Source organism: Oxyura jamaicensis, chromosome 7 (assembly GCF_011077185.1).
Source record: "Oxyura jamaicensis isolate SHBP4307 breed ruddy duck chromosome 7, BPBGC_Ojam_1.0, whole genome shotgun sequence".
Taxonomy (NCBI): Eukaryota; Metazoa; Chordata; class Aves; order Anseriformes; family Anatidae; genus Oxyura; species Oxyura jamaicensis.
The window spans coordinates 6786160-6806437 of NC_048899.1; the positions used below are offsets into that span (position 1 = coordinate 6786160).

At 40.8% G+C, this 20278-nt stretch overlaps 1 protein-coding gene across 10 annotated transcripts in view; it reads right to left on the reverse strand.

Moving 5' to 3' along the window:
• KANSL1L (KAT8 regulatory NSL complex subunit 1 like) overlaps positions 1-20278 on the reverse strand; it is a 62992-nt gene that overhangs the window by 15982 nt on the left and 26732 nt on the right. For all 10 annotated transcript variants that reach the window (XR_004752475.1, XM_035332026.1, XM_035332021.1 and 7 more), the window contains 3 exons: positions 19249-19370; positions 14334-14535; positions 3081-3243 (listed from right to left, as the gene is read on the reverse strand). Coding sequence is in view for 9 of the 10 variants with exons in the window: in XM_035332026.1 (XP_035187917.1) it covers positions 3081-3243; positions 14334-14535; positions 19249-19370 (487 nt within the window). In the remaining variant the exon portion in view is untranslated. The remainder of the gene's footprint in view (positions 1-3080; positions 3244-14333; positions 14536-19248; positions 19371-20278) is intronic.

Genomic DNA, 20278 nt, shown 5'->3' on the forward strand with positions numbered 1-20278 from the left:
CTTCTGGGTACAAGTAATTAACGCTTTTGAAAATTACTACTGCTGGGAGCCTAGAGGTAATTTCAAGGTACATTCCTTCTTTCTCTCCCTGGCAAAGGCTACAGCAGGGAAATGCAATTCATTTCCCGAGGGAGCTCTAACCGAGAATTAGTCTGCAAAACATCTCAAGTGGTAAGGAATTCAGCCACTGTTGTTAGGACAGGAAGGCTTAAAGAAAAATTGGTCTGTGTTTGAAAAGCCTTTCCGGAAACAAAATTAAATGAAAGAAATTAAGTAGAAAGAAATATGTCATCGTAAGCAGCACGCTTGACAACTACTACATTCAGAATGAGAAGAGGACTGAGCGCAAGGCCACAGGGTGGGCACTGAAGCATTTTTATTTACATACAACCTTAGCCTTGAGGACTTGCCAGGACAGAAGCTTTCAACATCTTTTGCTAACTAAAAAGGACAAATTATTTCAATTTGATACTGATCTAAGCAGGTATTTTGTCACAAGACTGAAGGTGACCTGCAAAAGCTTTTTGGCATGTTTTTTATTTTACCTCTGAGGAAAGCATAGATAAGGTCTGAACGATTTATTACTCATGACACTTATGTAAACAACAACAAAAAATGCTTCTCCTGCCTTTTTTTTTTTTTCCTGGGGAACCACCTTGATGTTTCAGAGGTTGTTTATTATGTTTATTATGGCAGGAGTATTTGTCCCAGATTATCCACAAGCTAGATGCACAAATACCAGACCCAAACATCAGAAGCAAACTACAATTTTCCAGCTGTCAGGGTGCGAGTTTGAAAAGGCACTTTTATGCTCAAGGTATAATGCAACCACTCACATATTTTTGGTAAAGACCCATGGTAATATGGAAATATTTAAGGGCAGGACTTAGATCTCTAACGAGCATTATACTTCCAGACACAGGTACACTGTGAGCCAGTCCAACTGCACTATATAACTAAATTGTCTGCAAATTACGATTCTCCTTTGAAAGTAAAAAAAAATAATAATAATACAAGAGAGAACAACATCTGAATCTTCAGTCTGAATCCTTCCTCACACTGAATAATCTAATTCACAGAGTTTTGAAATAAGACAAATGCCAATAATTTCTAACACACAGGAAATTAAAAAAAAAAAAAAAAAAAAAAAAACCTTCTACTCTGCTGACAAACTTTCTTTATTCAAAAGAAAATGATAAAAGATGGGGGCATGCCACAAGTGGTATTTTAAGAGAAGTTGTCCCTCTGGACAGGGATAACAAAGGAAGCTGCAAATAAAACATGAAAGCGAATCAGACTGCCTGACCAAACTGGAAAATTTCTAGCATGCACTTCTTCATAATTTGTGCATATAAAATAAAATGACAAGAAGACTAGCAGTCCTCATGAGGATGAAGAAACAGTGGAGTACACGGCACAGTCCTCAAAAGCAAGGACTGCATCTGAGCAGGAGACAGATAGAAACGTAGCACTCTTCCTGCCTCATCTATTATTAGTAAGGCTAAGGTTCCTGGAAAAGAGAATAAATATTCCTCAAAAGAAAGATGTCCTTGGTATCAGAATGAAGCTAAAATAACATTTTTCTTCCTCCCTCCTGGCAAAGTGACCAACAGCAGCCACAAGGCAATCAAAAGCCTTTCAGTCTCTTTCACTTTCATGACGATTAGAGCCATCTTTTCTAAGAAAAGAGATTTCCAACATTCTTGCCAAACTTCCTAGTCTCCCTTGAGATTAAGGCAAAAATGAAAGCAAGGGGCATGGCCTTAAACGACTATCCTTGAACAGATGTCTTAAGAAACACTGAAAAAAGCCACCCAAAACATACACTGTAGTACAGTGAACCTCGCACAGAAGCGGAAGCAAGGAAACAATCTGATGAGTTAGACAAACTGGCAGCCACCCAAGCAGCAGCATGTGGGGACAGCTCTCCTCTGTAGGGATTTGGGAACAGCTGCCTAGCCCCCTGGCTCCTGTCCAGCTGGGCAGCCAGAGACACGGGGTAAGTGAGGGAGAGGGTCTGGAAAGAACAAAGATTTAAGAGGTGCTTTGCTTCTCTCTCCTCTCCCCAGAGGAGTACTGCTGTTTGGGATGTTTGCTGTTGCACTCCTGGAGTGTTTTCTTCCCCGTCTGCTCCTCGAGGTAACCTCTTCTGTATCTCACACACGTGGGATGTAAACTCGCAGGAACTGAGACCTCCTCAGGGTTCTACATCCACACCTGGCTTTTGTCCACTGACCAGTGATGTGTTCACCAAACCCAACACTTCCTTTAATCCCTGACTTCCCAGCAGCAGGACAAAGCATATCCTCTGCCATTCTGGGCAGCCAGGGGGTGTGATTAAAGGCTCACACAGTTCCATGGAAGTCCAAACCTCATGTTCAGGATTATTTTGTGGCAAAGACAACACCTAGAACAGCAGGATTGCTGTACTGGTCAGCAAATACCTCACGAACATCAAAAAATCTAACAGTATGAATACTTCCTGCAGACAGCAGCACTTAATGTGTAACTTTGAAGCCCCAAGTGCTGCCAAGTTGCACCTGCACTAGTTTCAGGGCCAAGAAGAGTCAGAAACGTCTGCATTACTGTTCAAAAAATTTAAAGAATCAGATGACAGAAACCATAAATATGGTTTAAACAAGATCACCAAAAGGCTATTACAAGAACAATTACAAAAACTAAAAAAAAAAAAAAAAGCTTTCTGAGCCTAGTGCAAAGGGCCTGAACTGAAAGTGGCTCATGGAAACTAGAAAACCAAGATAGAGCAGTGCGTGGGCAAAAGCATCACTGAAGTGCCTAGCACTGACCTATCAGACACACTGTGAAACAAGCCACAGACAACCCTCATATTTTTATTGGGTTAGACTTTCTGAATTGCAATCGTCTTAACTGGCATGGGACATCTAGACGGTGTGTTTTTCATATGTCAGGATGAAGCCAAGGCTAAACTCATGTTCTGCCAGCGTGAAGTTTTTTGTAAGAACACTAAATTCTAAAAAGAATTGCTTGTAAGGAAAAGTAGTCCACAAAAACTTTCACAAGCCCAACCCTGTTAGAGGCACGGAGTTTGAGTTACTTACCTGAAGGGAATGATAAGACGGGATGGAAGGAAGAGTCCAGCTCTTGCACATAATCCAGTATTCCAGGTTCCGTTCTGTACTCACTGCTGATCAACGCTGAGGCTGGCACCATGCATGGTAACTGAGTTTTGTACGGACAGGAGGCATCTCTATATGGTAAAGTCTGCATGGATACACAGAAAGAAAGGTTAACTTCTCCTTTACTCACTTCCCTCAAACTGGACCAGAAATAAAGAAGAAAAAACTCAGAGTGACTCCTTGATGTGTGAACGGGAAAAATATTCCTACAATCTTAGTTAGTCTAAACATGACTAACCCCACTTCTTACGAACTGTGGTGCACAATACAAAGAATATAAAAATACCCTTTAATTAGGACCAGGAAACAGTTGTCAGAGTTTCCAGAGCAAAACGTAGCTGTTTCCAATCATTATTCCGATATATCCTGTGACCAACAACCACCCCTTACAATGCCATTCCAGCACAACAAGCACAACATGGATACACAAACAATACTAACACTGAACTATGCATAGGGGTCTCCTCCATTTATCCCTTTAGTATGATTCTTAGTAACTACATCTCTAGACAGCTTGCACATTTTATTGCAAGATACAACATTAAACATTTTGTGCACGCAGCATATTTACGCAAAGCAAGAGGGCAAAGCCCTTATCTTGTTATAACTTAAATGTCAGATAAGCAACAGAAACAAAAGAAGATACGGAACAATAAACGCAGGAGAGGGATGCACTAACAATTCCTTAATAGGTAGTAAGACAAGTTACTACTAGGAGGAGAGCTGAGAAAGATCAATTTAGTTGCTGCTTTGCAAGGCTTGTTAGAGTACAGCAAGTTAAATGATGGATTGCACAGAACTGGTGGGTGCGAAGTAGCAAGACAGTAAGGCAAAACATGGGGTGAAAATGGGCAGAAATAAGTAAGAGGTGCAGTCAATATGCTCAGCTCTCAAAGACAGAAGGAAAGAGTTGAACACGAGACTACTAAGCAATAAGCAACTCAAGTCCATGCTTCAGAATATGCTACAAAACCACTACAGGGAAATAAGGCTGAAAGTGGCATCAGCAGCACTTCTGGATAGCAGTAGTATACCCAAAGGTACTGACATTAATGCATAATTCTGCATTGCTATGCAGAAAATGAGGTTTTTGTTACTTTGCCAAATGCTGAAGAATCCTAAAACAGGGATAACTGAGGTACTTCAAAGTTCTCAGCCTAACACCATGCAAACAGCCACATTTATCATCTCCTGGAAAAGGATTTCAACTTAATAAACTGTAAGAATGGATTTAACAGTGGGCTTCTTAATTTTCTTAAGACTTTTTATGGAATAAGAAGAAAACATCTAGCAGCTGCATCAGAGGAAAGACACTCAAAAAAACATTGCTTGTATTTCTAAGTACTTCTGCTTAAAGAAATCTCTTTAGCCGCCTCCTTCTGCCTGAGGTACTCCAGGCTGTATTCTAGCAGCATCACTCACCTGTTAGTGATGCAGTGCTTGTATCCACCACATGAACAATCCCTCCCCTTGCTGAAATCAGTACTTCTGTCAAGTGGCATCAGTTTTTGCAACCCATGCTAAGCCTGAAAATATCCCATGAAAAATTCCCCTTTCCATTTCTTCCTTTCCCCACCAACAAACTGCAGGATCTCTTAAAATCCTGTGAGCTGCCTGTTAGGATGCTGGAGCAGAGGAGACCCTTTGGTAGTGAGAGCTGTTTGTTTTATCTCCCAGTTTTCACAAACGAAAACTTTAGCAGTCCCTGAGCCACCCTGACCTCCATACACACGTCTGTGCAGAAGCACTTTTGGCTTACTTTGGAAACAATTCTTCTCCAGCCCAGGACTCCTTCAAAGCACTGTCTGCCATGTCCCGTGGCAGACATACGGCATGCTTCTTCTGTTAAACTTTAAATATCCACGACGTGCTGGCACAGAAGCCGATATATAGCAAGCAGTAAGTACTAAAGAAAGCTTAATGTTTCCCATTATATGGACCATTAAGCTAAAGCCTGAAGAGCTTTTGCCTTCAATGCAATTTCAAAATTTTGCTTCTCAAAATTGCACAAAAAGCTGTTTCCAGAGACATTTTTCAGAAATGAACCGGTTTCCTGAATGTCCACTAGTTAAATTGCTACTGCACTCACTCTGCTTTGTTTATTTTTTCAGAAATGAATCCACAGTACAGTAAATATATTTTTTTTAAAAAAAAAAAGAAATCGCCGAACGGTAATCAGTAAAATTACCTAGAAAAGATAGATAAGACCAACACATGCTGACAGCCAGTCCCTTAGTCCTGACTTGCTTTAATGCACTTCATTTGTGAACACGTTTACAATACAGCTTAAAGCTAAGCCTGCTGAAAAACATGCATAAAATGGTCAAATAACCTCCACAATCTGACTATTTTCCAATAGTAATGAAATCAAATTGCCAACATTGGTAAGTGCCAAATTCTTTCCCTCATTTTGTCTGCAGTTGGAGTTTCCAAAGCTTACACCTCAGTTTGTGCATTATTTCCTTCAATGCTCTGCCATCAACACCTAAATAATACCATCTTTCATTAAGTCAGTCCATAATTCAAAAGAAAATAAGGACTTATATAGTAACAAGCAATTTTAATTAAACCCTCTGAAGTTACTAAAAAAAAGCTAAATAAATAAATAAAAAGGGCCTGGCAGTGTCTGTGTTCCTAGTTACTAGATCTGGTTTAAATTTCTAATGCAGTAGTTTTCCACTGGAAAATGCTGAATTAGTGAAATCACGATGTTCGTCAGTAATGTTGATTTAATCAACTCTTGATGAAACAATTTCTGAAGCCCTTCATTCTGGGATGGAAGCATGCTGCTCAAAGAAAGCGCTTCAACGTTAATGAAATAAAACTGAAGAACTCTTTATTGGAGAACAAAACTCTCCCCCTTCCAATTCAGCATCAAACAGAGCCTACAGCTTGACTTCTGCAGCCGTTAGTTACTGATTTTGCAATACATCAAAAAAAGAAACCCCAAACCAACCAACCGAAAAAACACCCCACCAACCACCAAAAACAACTGAACAAAACAACTCCACTAACACAGACACTCAGCCACACCAAAGACAAATGGTTTCATGAAAACCGAGGCACTGAGCTCTCACAAGACAGGTGTCTACAAGCCTGGCTACAATGCCAACCTTCCTTTCAAAAAGCAAAAAAGATATTACTCAACCCTTATTATTTTTCTTCTGCTATACAATCCCTTACACATCTATTGAAATATTTTTCTTCAGCACTGCAATACAAAACCTCGTGCTTCCTGAGCCTAAGTAGATATGAAGAATAACATAACATTTGGTTAATTCTATTATGGAGAAGAAACTATGCTGTACTTAAGAGGAAATCAAAAGTGTGTGACCTTTAAATCCTTAGCTAAAGTAGCAGCTCTGTTTTAAACTTCATAAGAAGTGGTGTCACCAACAGAATTTAATTTTCCAGAATATTATGAATTTTAATTTTCCTGGATTTGTTTTTTTCTTAGTACTGTCTTACTGGGTCACAGACAATGCAGTGAGCAATTAATTTTGATATTCAAAACAATTTTTGCACTTGCTTGTGATAAATTGATGCATTAGCCAAAGTACGATGGGGTCATGCCATTATTCTGTAAAGTTCAGAAAGCCTAACAGTGCCAGCCAACCATCTTCCTGCAGTGAGAATAAAGTTTGTGAAGCGTGCCACGACTGAAAAGAAAAATGTTTTGTGCTCCCAGTTGAGAATACTCGCCTCATGGTTTCAGCTACTGATTACTGAAACTCAGGCACGTTTCCAAAAATGGTACAAGTGTAACAGTACAAGAGAGCCCCAGTTCAATTACTCCAATGTGTGTGAATCCACTAAGTTAATTAAGTCAGCTCGAATACACTCTGCTGAATACCTGTCACATTTGCTTCTGATTACTCTTATAAGCCTGAAAAAGTATTTATTCTCCCCCAACCCCCCGGACTTTACAGCAATATCAAAGAGGAGCTACCTCCATAAATATTAAAGGCTGTTCTTCAGTAAAAGAGCAGCCAGCTGCATTGCAGAGGCTTACCTGTGGGACAAGAGAGAACCACCGCATGGACAGCTGATGCCCTCTCTCTGAACAACCACACTTCTCACTTCCAATCCTCTAGCAGTGCTACGTGTAGCTTAAACCAACAGAGCACCATGTTACCTGCTCACTTCTGTGCTTTAGCACCCACCTTAGAGGCCAGCCCACTTCTCCATGGCCTCCCTCTTCTGCACACAACAAACTGGTCTGAGCAGAGGTCTGTCCCTCTGGCAGAATCAAGTTGGAACCAAGTTGGAAGGGACCCATAAGGATCATCAAGTCGAACTCCTTGCACCGCACAGGTCTACTCAAAAGTTTAGACCATATGACTGAGTGCACAGTCCAAATGTTTCTTAAATTCATACTGGCTTGGTGCAGTGACTGCTTCACTGGGGAGCCTGTTCCAGTGCGCGACCACCCTCTCAGTGAAAAATCTCCTCCTGATATCTAGTCTGAACTTCCCCTGCCTCAGCTTCAACATGCACTTAAACACGCACTTAACATGACATTTCTTACTTCACATGCCTCAGGGGCTCCCTAGACAGAGCTTAAAAACAGAATACCTTTAGGAAACACACATCACGTGGATAGTGAAAAGTAAATCTGAAAGCCCCAAAGACTTCCTCCCTTACCAACTTGTGGTGCAGGGAGAAGATGGGCAAAGCATCTCAGACAGCCCTACATGGGAAGGTGCCTAACAGATGGTGCCAGAGATGCACTCTGCATTGCAGAGCCTCCCTGCCAGCTCGGGTTTCTATAGATGACCTTTCCCACGCACATCTATACATAGGTGCAGCAGGTGCAGCAGAGTGAGCTGCCCTAGGATGTCGGTAAGGCAGAGCCTGTGGCAGAGGTTAGTTTTTCCAGGGAGAGAACTGAAAGAAACTGACTTTCATAAAGCCTAGTGACAACTTACTCAGCATCCAGCCCGTCTCAAATTTACATCTTTGGTCGGTGTCATAAAAGAACTGGTAGCTTGTACCTTTCTCACAGACCACCCACCTCTCACAAGTACAAATGCAGTTTGGTTTCCTTAATCCAGTTTTAAGCCAATGGGAGATGGATTTCCATCTGCTCTGTGGACATTCTGCCTTCAACATTCTGAAACAAAACCCTTTTGTTGAAGAAGCAGATCAATTGAAAAAATTCAAGGTTAGCGATTAATCTTTGACCAGTCAAATAAATCCAAAGAAGACATTTTAACCCACGTAGATATGTTTTGTAAAAATGCCATATAGACATTAAGAGTAGATGTGATCAGTAAAACACTCAAACATTTTAATAAGCTAAAGTTGCAACACTGTGAAAAGAACACTTCGAGTTTTTGTTCTAGAAAAGCAAGTTTACGGATTGACTGGCTTAACATAAACCTTACCAAGAGGGATTTAGTTCTACTCATATCACAGCATTACAAAGCAAAAGGTGTTCTCCCTTCCTTCCTCCCCAGTAGATAAGTCTTATCACACATTCAGAATAGTTGAATGCATAGAAATACATTTTTTTTTCCAGATGAGTTTTTTTTTTCCTCCTGATTTTACATATAGCAGTTTTCTTTTCAAGCTTCCAGAGTTAAAAAAGTAACTTTATCACCTATTACTTTCACTTATCAACTTGGTAAACCAGAACCAATGGATTCTGTCCCCAAGACCAGAAGACTGACACATCCACAGAGGTAGTCCACTACTTTCACTAAACCAGGATGCATCCTCTTCTTGAAAACAGTTTGCAGGAGACTTGGCGAGACAGCACCACTCCTTGTACTAACAGCTTTTGAGAAGCCAGCAGTGCCAGTAAGCTATGCAGATGCAGGTGGTGGAGCCAACATCTAGCGACACACCAAGGGGAATGACAACCAGTAGGTCCTTTCAGTGCAACTATGGGGAAATGGCTGCTTCTCTGCCTGAGGGCAGAATTGCTGGCTGGCTACTGAATGATAGTTACTATCTATAGCAATATTCAACCGCAAGAGATGGCAACATTATACCAATTGTTTGCTCATGGCATCTAAAATGCAAGCTTTTGCACCTCGGTTCCTGACTTTCAGGGTGTTGGCACCACTGCAAATTTAAATTGCAGTTTTCCCCACATGTGCCTCAGTCCACACAACCATGCCTTCCTCCAGCAGGTGGAGATACAGAATACAGTGAGTATTTTCTGATTAAAAAAAAACACCATGCTCCAGAACCCCGCAAAAACCTGGGAGGACCAAATTTGATAGTAGGCAGATCTCTCTCCTCTTTTGCCTATTACCTTTAGCTATCTCTGTATAATATTTTAACTACCTAGCCCCAGTGACACCTCTGGGTGAAGCAACACTTAACCAAAAGAGGTGAAACTAACATAACATCCTAGCTAATGACATGACAAAACTAACAAAATGACCTGGGCAAAACAAATTCCTTGTTACAACAACAAAAAAAATAACAGCAAAACACAAACCCTGCAACAAGGCACACAGAGGAAATAGATTCTAGTAAACACCAGGACATGTGAACTAAGCAAAAACCTCGCTGAGACTACCCGAGTAGTAGTAACGCTTGTTGGCTGCTATTAAATAAATTTTATAGAGCTTTTGAAATCTCAAAGATAAATTCAGTTCTTCCAAGTTTAGGCAAAAAATAGCCAGAGATACTCCAAGTCCCTGCTGCAGGAAAAGTATCTGTGGGAGCACCCAGGCATTGGAGAATCCGCAGTGGGTGCGGCTAGAAATGTTATAAATATAAAAAAAGTTAGAAATGCCACAAACACCAGGAAAAGATTCAATTGCAGCTCAGTGCTTCAAATGAAGCCATCTCAGGACTCCAGCCCCCGTCCAGGAGCACGTGTCACTCCTACTAGAGCATGCCTGCAGCTGCTCCATAGTTTTACTCCACATGCAAGTTCTTAACACTCATTGAAAACTCAGGCTGAAGAAATCATCACTCCAATCACATCCTCTACTCCGAAACAAACTGCAGTCTCAATGCAGGGCTCATTGTGCAAGGGGATTGTCCTGAGTGGCTTGCACACTGACTCGCAACCAAGAGATGGCTTAAGTTCTTACTGAGATACTTAGATAATGAAAGAAGAAAGATGCAAAACAGATTCCACAGCCAAAAGATGACAAACAGATCGTCTGTGGTACTTACTCATTCTGATTTAGTGGACAAGCGAATTTGGCCCCAAAGGATGTTTTAAGTTCCTGAGGATACTGAATGGTGACGGATAAGGCAAACACCCCACATCCTGTTTTATTTATCCCACTGCAGCCTAGCTATCTTGTTCATCTGGCAGGTCTTCTGCACTTCCAGGGCAATTTCAAGGACTCATCTAGTTTTGCACTGCTTCTTGCATGAGTTCTTTGCTTTCTTGTATACAGTATAACCATTACGTACAATACTGGAGTAGGGAAAGGTATACTCTTCTTCAGAAGAGAAATACAGCAAAGCAGAGGACAATGCAGGGCATCTCTCAGCAGGCACTGGGAGGCTACTAGGTCACTGAAGACTCAAACTTTTGACAGCATTGCAAATGTATGCGGCATGGCAGTAGATAGAGAAAAAATGTGGCTCTCTTCCCAGTGACCTTATGAACTGGCAGATGGGATAGCAGCTCACAGTTTTATACTTTCCTTTTCCTAACATGGATGTTGGGGGCTGCGCAGGGAAAACGAGCTTCCCAAAAGAATTTGAAGAGATGCTAAGGACAACGCTCTGAATGCCATTCAATAAACAAAAGGGCACATAGGCGGTCATCTGCTCTCCTGAAAAAACAAATTCCTCAAAGCTAAGCCAGCATTTCTTACATCCTACACACGGGAAGTCTGCATTTGCTGTGATTCCTCTAGTAGTCCTCATTTGCTCAGATTGCATCGCCCATCAGTACCGCCAGGCACTCGCTGGCTGTGTGAACCAGAAGCTGGCAGAGGAGCTGCAGTGTTCAAAAGATCCAATCTTCTCCTTCAGACTTTGGCAAGCTGCTCTCTGTTAACTCCACCACTGCTGCAGAGAGGTAGCAGCAAGTCTCCCCAGCTGCAGCTTGCTGTCAGGCCAATGTCCTTAAAGAAAGGGGGATCCTTACAAACCATGGTTCCATGGACTATAAAAATATCTGAAACTCAAAAGAAATATGGGAGAACCACCTGCCAGAGGCAGCACAGTAACGTTACATTAAAAATTCAACTGTTTTCCATGTTGCTAAGGAATAACTCATTTTTCTATAAAAGGCCAGAGGAAATTTGCTGGATTACTAATTGGAAAATAAATGCATTTTCTAAGAAAAACAGGTATCAGTCCCAGAGGCCACTCCACATTTGCAGCCTTACCCTTAGACATCTGCCTAATATACAGGTCTGCCTGGGCTGATATCCAGTGTTCTTCCTTTTCAAGCTGAGCAATCTCATCAACAGCTGGGTGACCAAGTGTACCGAGTGCACGAGTCAGACAGTGCCACTGCCCGTTAGAATCAAACTTCTTGAATGAAACTGTACACTGTTGATGGCTCTTAATTCTAAGACTTGATAAGCATTCAAGTCTGATTGTCAGAACATGCTGAAATTGTCTACTTCAATTTTATCACTTACTTCCCCAGCTGGATCTCTGTTTTTAACCAACACTGTATGTGCCTCTGTTAAATCTTTACCTTAATTTTGAAAACTTTAATTGAGTTTGGCACTTGCATGAAGTCTGAAGCTGACAGCTTGATTGCTGCCAACACCTCTTATTTTCTCCAGGAACATGAGCAGAATCCCTCTGTAGCAGATAACACAGCTCTCCACGTAGCCCCTCGGTTAACTCCCAAGGTAGAAAGCACAGCATAACCACAGATTTCTGTGCTGAGAGCTGTGGTAAGCATTAACTCATCATCACAACACATACAGTCACCCATCACAAGCTGGCTAAGGCTAGCAATGATTTTACAAACCCTTCCAAGCAAGCATCTGATTGTAAAGTAGAAGATACATTTGACCTGCAGTCTTGGTGCACACGTTTCCAGAAGCTATCGATGGCATCCAAGTTATGTGGCCTTCAACTACCCTGAAGATACTGAGATTCAGAGTCAATAAAGAGATCACTAGGCAAGAGATGCAAATGAACAGATCTCTCCTCTTCACCCATGAGGTCCATTACTAAAACTCAACAACGGTAAGACTGCGTTTTAGGTTTTTGGAAAGCAGCCTAGAGATTCCAAACCAATTTGATTTGGGATCACATCACTGCAGAAGGAATATAAAAACATTGCATATGCCTTAGAATTCCAGGAATTTAGACTGGAATTCCTTTAACATGGAGGACATTTTTGCTTCCATTTCACTAATGCTAAAGGCTCCTCTGTGGGAAGAATGGGATTGCTTATTTTTTGTTTAGAGGGAGGGTGGGAGTGGTCATTTTTAAATGGAAGACATCAAGAGATTATGTTCCTTGAGCTCTGGGAGGCCCCTCTGACACAGCATTCCCTGCACAAGTCTTTACCACACTGTCTTTGGCCATCTCTGTGCTTTCGGTACAGAGACACGAGGTAGCTTAGCCTACAGAAACCTAAGCACTAGAAATGTAAAGAGCAGATACACAATTACCTAGCTCCAATATTTGAAGCCTTAACTGATAACATAAAACACACCTGCTGATTGCAGTCTAGGTAAACTACTGAGCACCCAAAGCAGCTCGGCTCTCCAGCTGGTTGAAGACAAAGATGTAAACTCTGCTTTGTGCTCCAACTGCTGGTCTGCAGAAATGAAGTTCCTATTCACAAGCTTCTACTGGTATTTTCTGGACTGCAGTTGCTCTAGACCAGCTTTTAAAAGACAGAGACACATAAGCAGCAATTGTAGAAACTTCTGCCTGCATGCCTAGGTGTATATTTGAGATTTTTGAACCCGCAGGATGCAGGCTTCCAGAAGAGCTTGCTATTTAGAAGCTGCATCTGGAACAGAAACCCAGCATGTTTAAGGAGAACGGAAGGTCCTGGAGTCTCCTGCTGAGAAGCAACAAGAAGGACTGGTCAGGCCTCAGCCTGGGATCGAGGCCTCTAAGTTCTTTATCAGAAGGTGGACTGGACTGAATGGGAACCAAGCCCAGGTCAGCAACAGTCTCCTTGGCTAATGCAAGAGGAGATGCCTAAGTGACTAGGAGCTACAGCTCCCAAACTGTAAGTCCCACCATCAACCCTCCAGGCAGGCTGCCAAGTCTTCATGCCCCACGGCCAGGAAACTGGGAAGTCAAGCTAGTAAGAAACCAGACAGCTTTTTGACAAAATTCTTGCTTTCTGCTCGTCTTTAGCTAAAACTAGGACACTTACTGCAATTTTGCAGAGCATGCTGAATCAGCACACTCACACAGAACATCTTTGTGGGGAAAATTTCTCCCCCCAGACCATTGGTACACTTTGTATTTTCTAGATAGTTAACAGGAGACATGGAGATTTCTGTCACTAAAAGGCAAAATAATCAAGAAATTAAAATCACTTGGGACTAACACTGCTCTAACAAATGGGTTCATACTGTCTCTGCTCCCAAATTAGCTACTGTTGCTTTAAGTACCACAGCTAAATTCATTATACATTCCTAACAGCAATATGCTATTAATATCAGCTGTGAACAGATATGCCTTGTCTTGCACTACAGTTTTTTTCCCCCATTTTAAAGCATTCATTTCTTTGTAATGCAGAAAATTTTAGGAGTTTTAAGACACTCATAAAAAGTCATGAAAGAGGCAACATAGCTAATCAAGAACAGCAAAAACGGAAACGAGATTAAGATATTGCAATTTAATTTCCTAGAAAATAATGTGCCACCAGCTGTGTAAACTTGCTTGTAGTTAAAACAAATACTCTGAAAACAAGCAGGCAGCTGATATACGCCATAGTATGTTTCCTCAGCAGTCAAGCCTCCCAAGGAAGCTCTTGAGCTGTCCCTTAGACTGTACAAAGACTTTACAGATAGCCATGCAACAAATTGGTTTGAAAAGCAGGATTCTGCGAGATCTTTAATTTTTATGTTTGACTCATTAACTCTGAGCTCCTGCTGATACAGCCAGTACTCCCACCACACACGCTATACGCTCCCCGAACATAACAAATAACCAACACAGCATGCACTACGCTTCTGACATACCAGACAGACACTCGCTGACTCTAGCAGCCAGATTCTTTGGTTTTGTCTCCTGGAGAGAGAGGCAAGGGCCTACCTGCTGATTCCAGTTACAGGCACCGTGCATTCTGTAGAGTTTTCTCTTCTGGAAACTGTGTAGTGGCCTCGTTCGGGCAGATGTGCTGACATTGGTTACAGAGAGAGATCTTAGTCTTGTCCTGTCTCTTCTTCTTTTCTTGATGTGCTGATGATCAAGCAACCAGCTGCTCGAAGAGGATACTTCTCTGTTGTCTGAAGCTCTGCAATTTCATAATTAATAAGGGAGGAAAACCATAAATGTAAATACACTCCATGTACACAGGCCAAGATTTCAAGCTCTGATTAGCATTAGCAATCTAATTTTAAGACATACTGAAGTATTTTGGTTTATTGTTTCAGGAAACCATGTACATGCTTTGTTTGCTCTTTGATTAATTCGGTGTTATGTTACAAAAGGAATTTTATCATTCTTGCTCACTTTTCTGGTCACAGAAGCCAATGTTGAAATAAAGTAAAGATTTTAAGCATGTAACAGTTCTTGGGTTTTCCAAATCAAGAACTCTCTCTGACACTTCTAATACCTATGAATATTAAATAACAATTAATAATTCCCTATAAACATACATTCCACTCAAAGCAATGCTCATGCTAACATAAAGGAGACCTAGAGTCCTGCCAGAATACTTCCAGATTGTGTAGTTCTGCTCAAGGACTGAAGCTTTACTAATGTCTTACAAACCAGAGTCCATTCTGTAGGGGCTGCATCTCACTGTGAAACTTTTGTATCAGAATCAGGAATTCTGCACATTTAGTTTGTCCAACACAAGGCCATTAAACCTCACTTTCAGGGAAATGATGGGAACTGCATTGCTTGGGAAAGGTATTTGATGCTTCCTTTAAGAATTATTACAGTGAAGCCCCTGAGAACAATCAAATAGCGTTAGCCTGTTTATCTATTCACTCATTATCACCAAACAGTATCTACCTCATACATAAGCTCAAAGAGATGAGATGACAGCAGCAAATCTGGCTGGGGAATAGAGTAGTAACTGCTGGAGTGGCGTGCGGGACTGAGAGAGGGCTACTGCAACCACGCGGTCTTTTTTTATTTTTACTTTTATTATATACAGAATGTATATAATAATATTTATTATACAGAACATGAGCAAAAAAGCCATGTGCCAGCACAGGGCCAAGAACAGTAATGACTGCCTTCATTTAATATGCCTGGATCACTCTCACCTAACTGCAGCCTGCCTGCTCATCCAAACAAGGTAGGCTACCAGGTGAGAATTCAAAACACCCTCCATTTGGGTAGGAATGATTCAAAGGGAAGAATATGCTTCACTTTTATACGTGTCCCAATTTTATTTTGTTGCTGTAGCAACACCTGCCTGCAAAGAAAACGGCTTACTGCAAAAAACACTAAAGTGTGCATTTATTTTTTATGATACTAAGACCTGGACTTCAACTCTGAACTACCCGAGAAGTGCAAGTACATGGGGTATTTCAGCTCCTAACAGGTCATCTATCTGCACCAAGCATTACTTTCTCTGTATCAATGATTATTTTCTCTCAGGAACTTCATCTGGCAAGGTACAGATTCATTAAAAAACTAACAGACAATACAATCTGAAAATGAATTTATTATGAGGCCATTTATCAGTCTTTTTTGACAAGTAGCTGTCTGCTAACAGAACATTTTATTAAACAGAAGCACTTGTTAGGAAAGCTTGACTAAACACTGTCCCATGTTGTGTTGGTGCGGTAATAATGCTTGATTGGCTTGAATTTGAACCATCCTTTTAATTCATCAAAACCCTCCCAAAAAGCAACACACACACAATGAAAAAATGTGCTAATTAAAAGAAGAAGGGTATAATTTATTTAGAGGGACATGTTAAGTAAGTGCCAAGAAACAGCCCAAAATACTGAAGTATGACATTCTCAATGCTAATGCTGAGCTTTTAAGACTTGAGAAAGAAATTAAATATTTCAAGTCCATGCAAAAGTTTCCTTAAAATACTTTCTCTGAATTCTCAAAACCCAAATTCTCTCTCATTATCTCCATTCATGTCAGACAGTGTCAAGACTAGCTTCTGGACTTCCACTACCTCCCTGTTACATACACAACAATTTGGACAAGAATATTAGCACAAAAAGTTCCGCGGTCTGGCTCCTCCATTTCTGCAGTTCCCGCCTTTGTTCTGGGGGTCTGCCTCAGTCTTTGATAATCTCTCTGCAGTCTTTTCCAGCTGCTCTATTTACCCTCCTGTGCCTTCCAGGAATGTTCAGCTCCATTTTCAGAGGAAGCAGAATCGTCAGTTCTGTGACTTGCAGCTCCAATACACAACAGTATGGTTTTCTTGCCCCTTGTGCAAATAGGCTTCCTAGTCAAGGCTGAAGTTATCTGTTCATTTAGATCTTAATTGAGGATGGTTTTCAAAACAAGATTCTACAGAAGAACAGAGGTGAACTATCCCCACATGTAAAATTCATGAATTTGCTGAAGCACTCCTTTCAAAGCTTGCAGGTTGGCCTTTCTGGCACTGTAGCCTAGGTGAAGAACAAGACCTTACAAAAACATACGTGCACCAGAAGCCACAGACAGACTCTATCTGTTCTAAACTAAAGATTTTTTTTTCCCTCCTCTCTCCTGATGTGGTTTTCAGTAGCTTAAGGAGCTGCTGCTATGAACATTTAACTTCATACAAAGCTCCTGGCTGATACTGGGATCCAAATTCAACTGACCAAAGAAAAGCTACATGGAAAAAGGAAGCCACTAATGGAATTAGACTTTGACAAATGGCAGTTCAAGGTTACCCACATTTAATCAACCAGAAGGCGCATCCACATGCGCCACCAATTCCACTGGGAACAGCCCAAGTAACCAACCATACTGCAAACCCATGATTACCAACCTCAAAGCACCTCCTCACACGCAGACCTACTGTAAACATGGCCTATCACATCTTTCAAATCAGGAGCCTACAACTAATTTCACCAATTTACCTAAGCAAAAATAGCTATCATCCCTTCTATTTTGTCCTCCAAATCACCCTACTTTTCAGTTGGCTTTGATTTGTACTTTCTGAAGTACATAATTCAGTCACAATGCTCTAGGAAGAGTGAGGGGAGAAGAAGCCAATAAATTAACTCCAGTAGGTAACTCCCTGAATTAATTGCACACTAAATAACAACAACAAAATACAACAAAAACCTGAAACATACTCAAAACCACAAGTAGGAGTCAGTGAATTTCCCTGCAGGATTCTTATGGTAACCACTACCCTGTGCTTAATCACCATCTTTAATGAATTGCATTTTTTTAGATTTCCAAACACTTCACAAGAAGTGAAAAACTAAACTAATTTCACTGATTTTCCAAGATGATAAATAGAAAGGTCACACGCCTCTCAGTTCAGAGCTACAGCACTGAGAAAATCTTCCAAGTCTTCCCATTCTTCTTTGGGCTGTTAGAGATCATCAGTAAAACAAAAAAACAGCCTTAGAGTGAACACTCCCTGAGCTGCTCAGACCAGTGTGCTGCTCATAAAGCCAAAAGAGGGCTGATTTGGGAGAGTTCCTGATAAACATCTGATGGCAAGTAACATGTAGAAAAGTGGCTTGAAGTTACACCATTAGTCCCCCTCGTCATGAAGTCAACTTCAGCCACATCTAAAAACACTTTTAAAAGCAGGAACCCTTCCTTATCTGTTCCATGAGGAAGTCACTAATTCAAGACATGGGTTTCACAATAGCATAAATTCCTCTCTTCTTCCATATCCCCAACTCTAATAGCAACTCTGTTTCAGGGCTACTTCTACTCCAAAGCTCAGCACACCTTCTGATTTTTCCCTGAGTTATTTGTAAACAACTGACACGTCAGGAACACGAATGCTACGTGACAGGACCCCTTCATCCTTAAATTTAGGGCACAGTCACACAATCGCTTTGGCAACAGACGGTGGTTAAAGAAGCTGCCCATCCAAGCTGCTCATTATAATCTCCTCGGGGGAAGCTCCAGCTTCTGCAGCAAAGCTGCTGAAACAGACGGTGTGGCCAGCCCCAAGTGGAGCCGGGAGCCAGGGAATTAGGTTCTGCTGGAGACACTGCCAGGAAGGCCCCGGCTCTGACAGGGAACACCTTCTTCATCCATTTCGTTTTAATCAAGACGTGTGAATAACTCTGCAACTCCTCCATCCCCCCAAATCACATTATCAATATCTCCAGAGAAATACCCTACACACCTAGGTCTTTTGTAAGACAGGACCGTAGATAATTATCTTAGTATCGTTTTGAGAATAATACTGATTAGTACCTCTAGCTTATTGTAAAATTCATGAATAATGGATGGTATTATTACAATGTATGGATAGTACTGAGAAACATTTGTCTACAGTATTAATTTCAAGCTGCTATGTACATGGGAAGTAAATCCATCCAGAACAAAAGACCACAAACTAAAAAAATATTCTCTCAAATTCCTGAAAAAGCAGCTGGCAAAGATAAATTTGGCCTCAAAATGAAGAAGAGCAAACTAATGACTGTCACAAATAAACAGACTCTGACCCACGGTGCCACAGCTGGCATTGCTTGTGATTTCTACTAACCTAGTGAAGTCTAGTTTGTCAGTTTTCAAGTGATCAAGTTGAATTCATGCTGACTGAATACATTAAGACTAAAATAGTCTGAAGTAGCATGATATTTGCTGTATCCTTTCGCTACTATGCGGACCCATTCTCCATCTCAGTATGTAAGTGCAATTACAGTGATGGCATTATTTTATGATGCCTCTAAGAACCAAAGAGAAACTTACTACATTCAACTTCACAAGCAAGACTTTGTCTCTCCTGAAATTTACAGGAAGCAGTTTTCTTTTCCTAATTTGTTATTGTAAGGATTATCTGTTCCATTTACCTCACTTTACCAGAAGTTGTTCTCAACCAAAACACTACCACACTGTCACCTACCTGAAGGAGATGCCATTGACCAGCTGCCTGTGCCTACAAGCTTTGGGTGAGAGAGAAGAAGAGGCTGGAGACAGGTTGAGTGGAGCAATTAGGCTACTGATGATTTCACTCAGTTGCGCACTCTGGAAAAAAAAAAAAAAAAGGAAGGTAGTCAGACCCTTAACCATACTCAACAGCACAAAGGTCCTGGGCTTTTGTTGTTTTCCTACTTAAGGTTCCAGTCTCATACATCATGGAACATATTTAGTTTCTTCTTGTTGAATAATCAAGAGGTCATTTTTTTTTTTTTCTTTCACAATTATCATATTCAGCTATACAAAACACAACAAAAACAAACAAACAAGAAAACCAACTCTCAACTCTCAGCCTCGAACACAATAAATAACATACAAAATACATTAGTGATTTCAGTATTTTAGCCCAACATTTTTTGAAAGGTAGAAGAAACCAGAACACTTCACAGCTGACATTACAACAGCTGCAGCTCAGAGCTAACTGGCTGTCCAGAAAGCATTTCAATAGGAAAAAAAAAAAGTCTGCTATTCATTGTACATTTTGTTCACCCAGAGTATTTTTTCTTATTAAAAGAATACTCCTCATTGCTCACTGTAATTAAAAAGAAATCTACAAGAGTAACTACATACAGAATGGCTAAAATCTTCTGATATCCTCAAAACTAGTGCCCACCCCCAGAATCCCAGTCTTTTAAGGTTGTCCGAAAACAAAGGCAGGTTGTTTGTTAAAACTAAGAATTACTCCCTGTAAAGCAATGCAGCTGTGGACTGACTCCAGATAACATTTCACAATGTTTTTGTTTTAAATGTCAAACCTTAATGGTTATTCCAACAGTAAATGTAGCCACAAGTTTACTTAGAGGAAACTGCTGCATACTAAACATAAATGAAATGTATCTGAAATGGAGTACGTTTTCTTAAACTGCTAAAATTTTTGTGGGTTTATCATTCAGGACTATGACTGCTTAAAACAAGAATTACTAAAGGTTGCTCCATACGTTTGCCTTACATTTTCA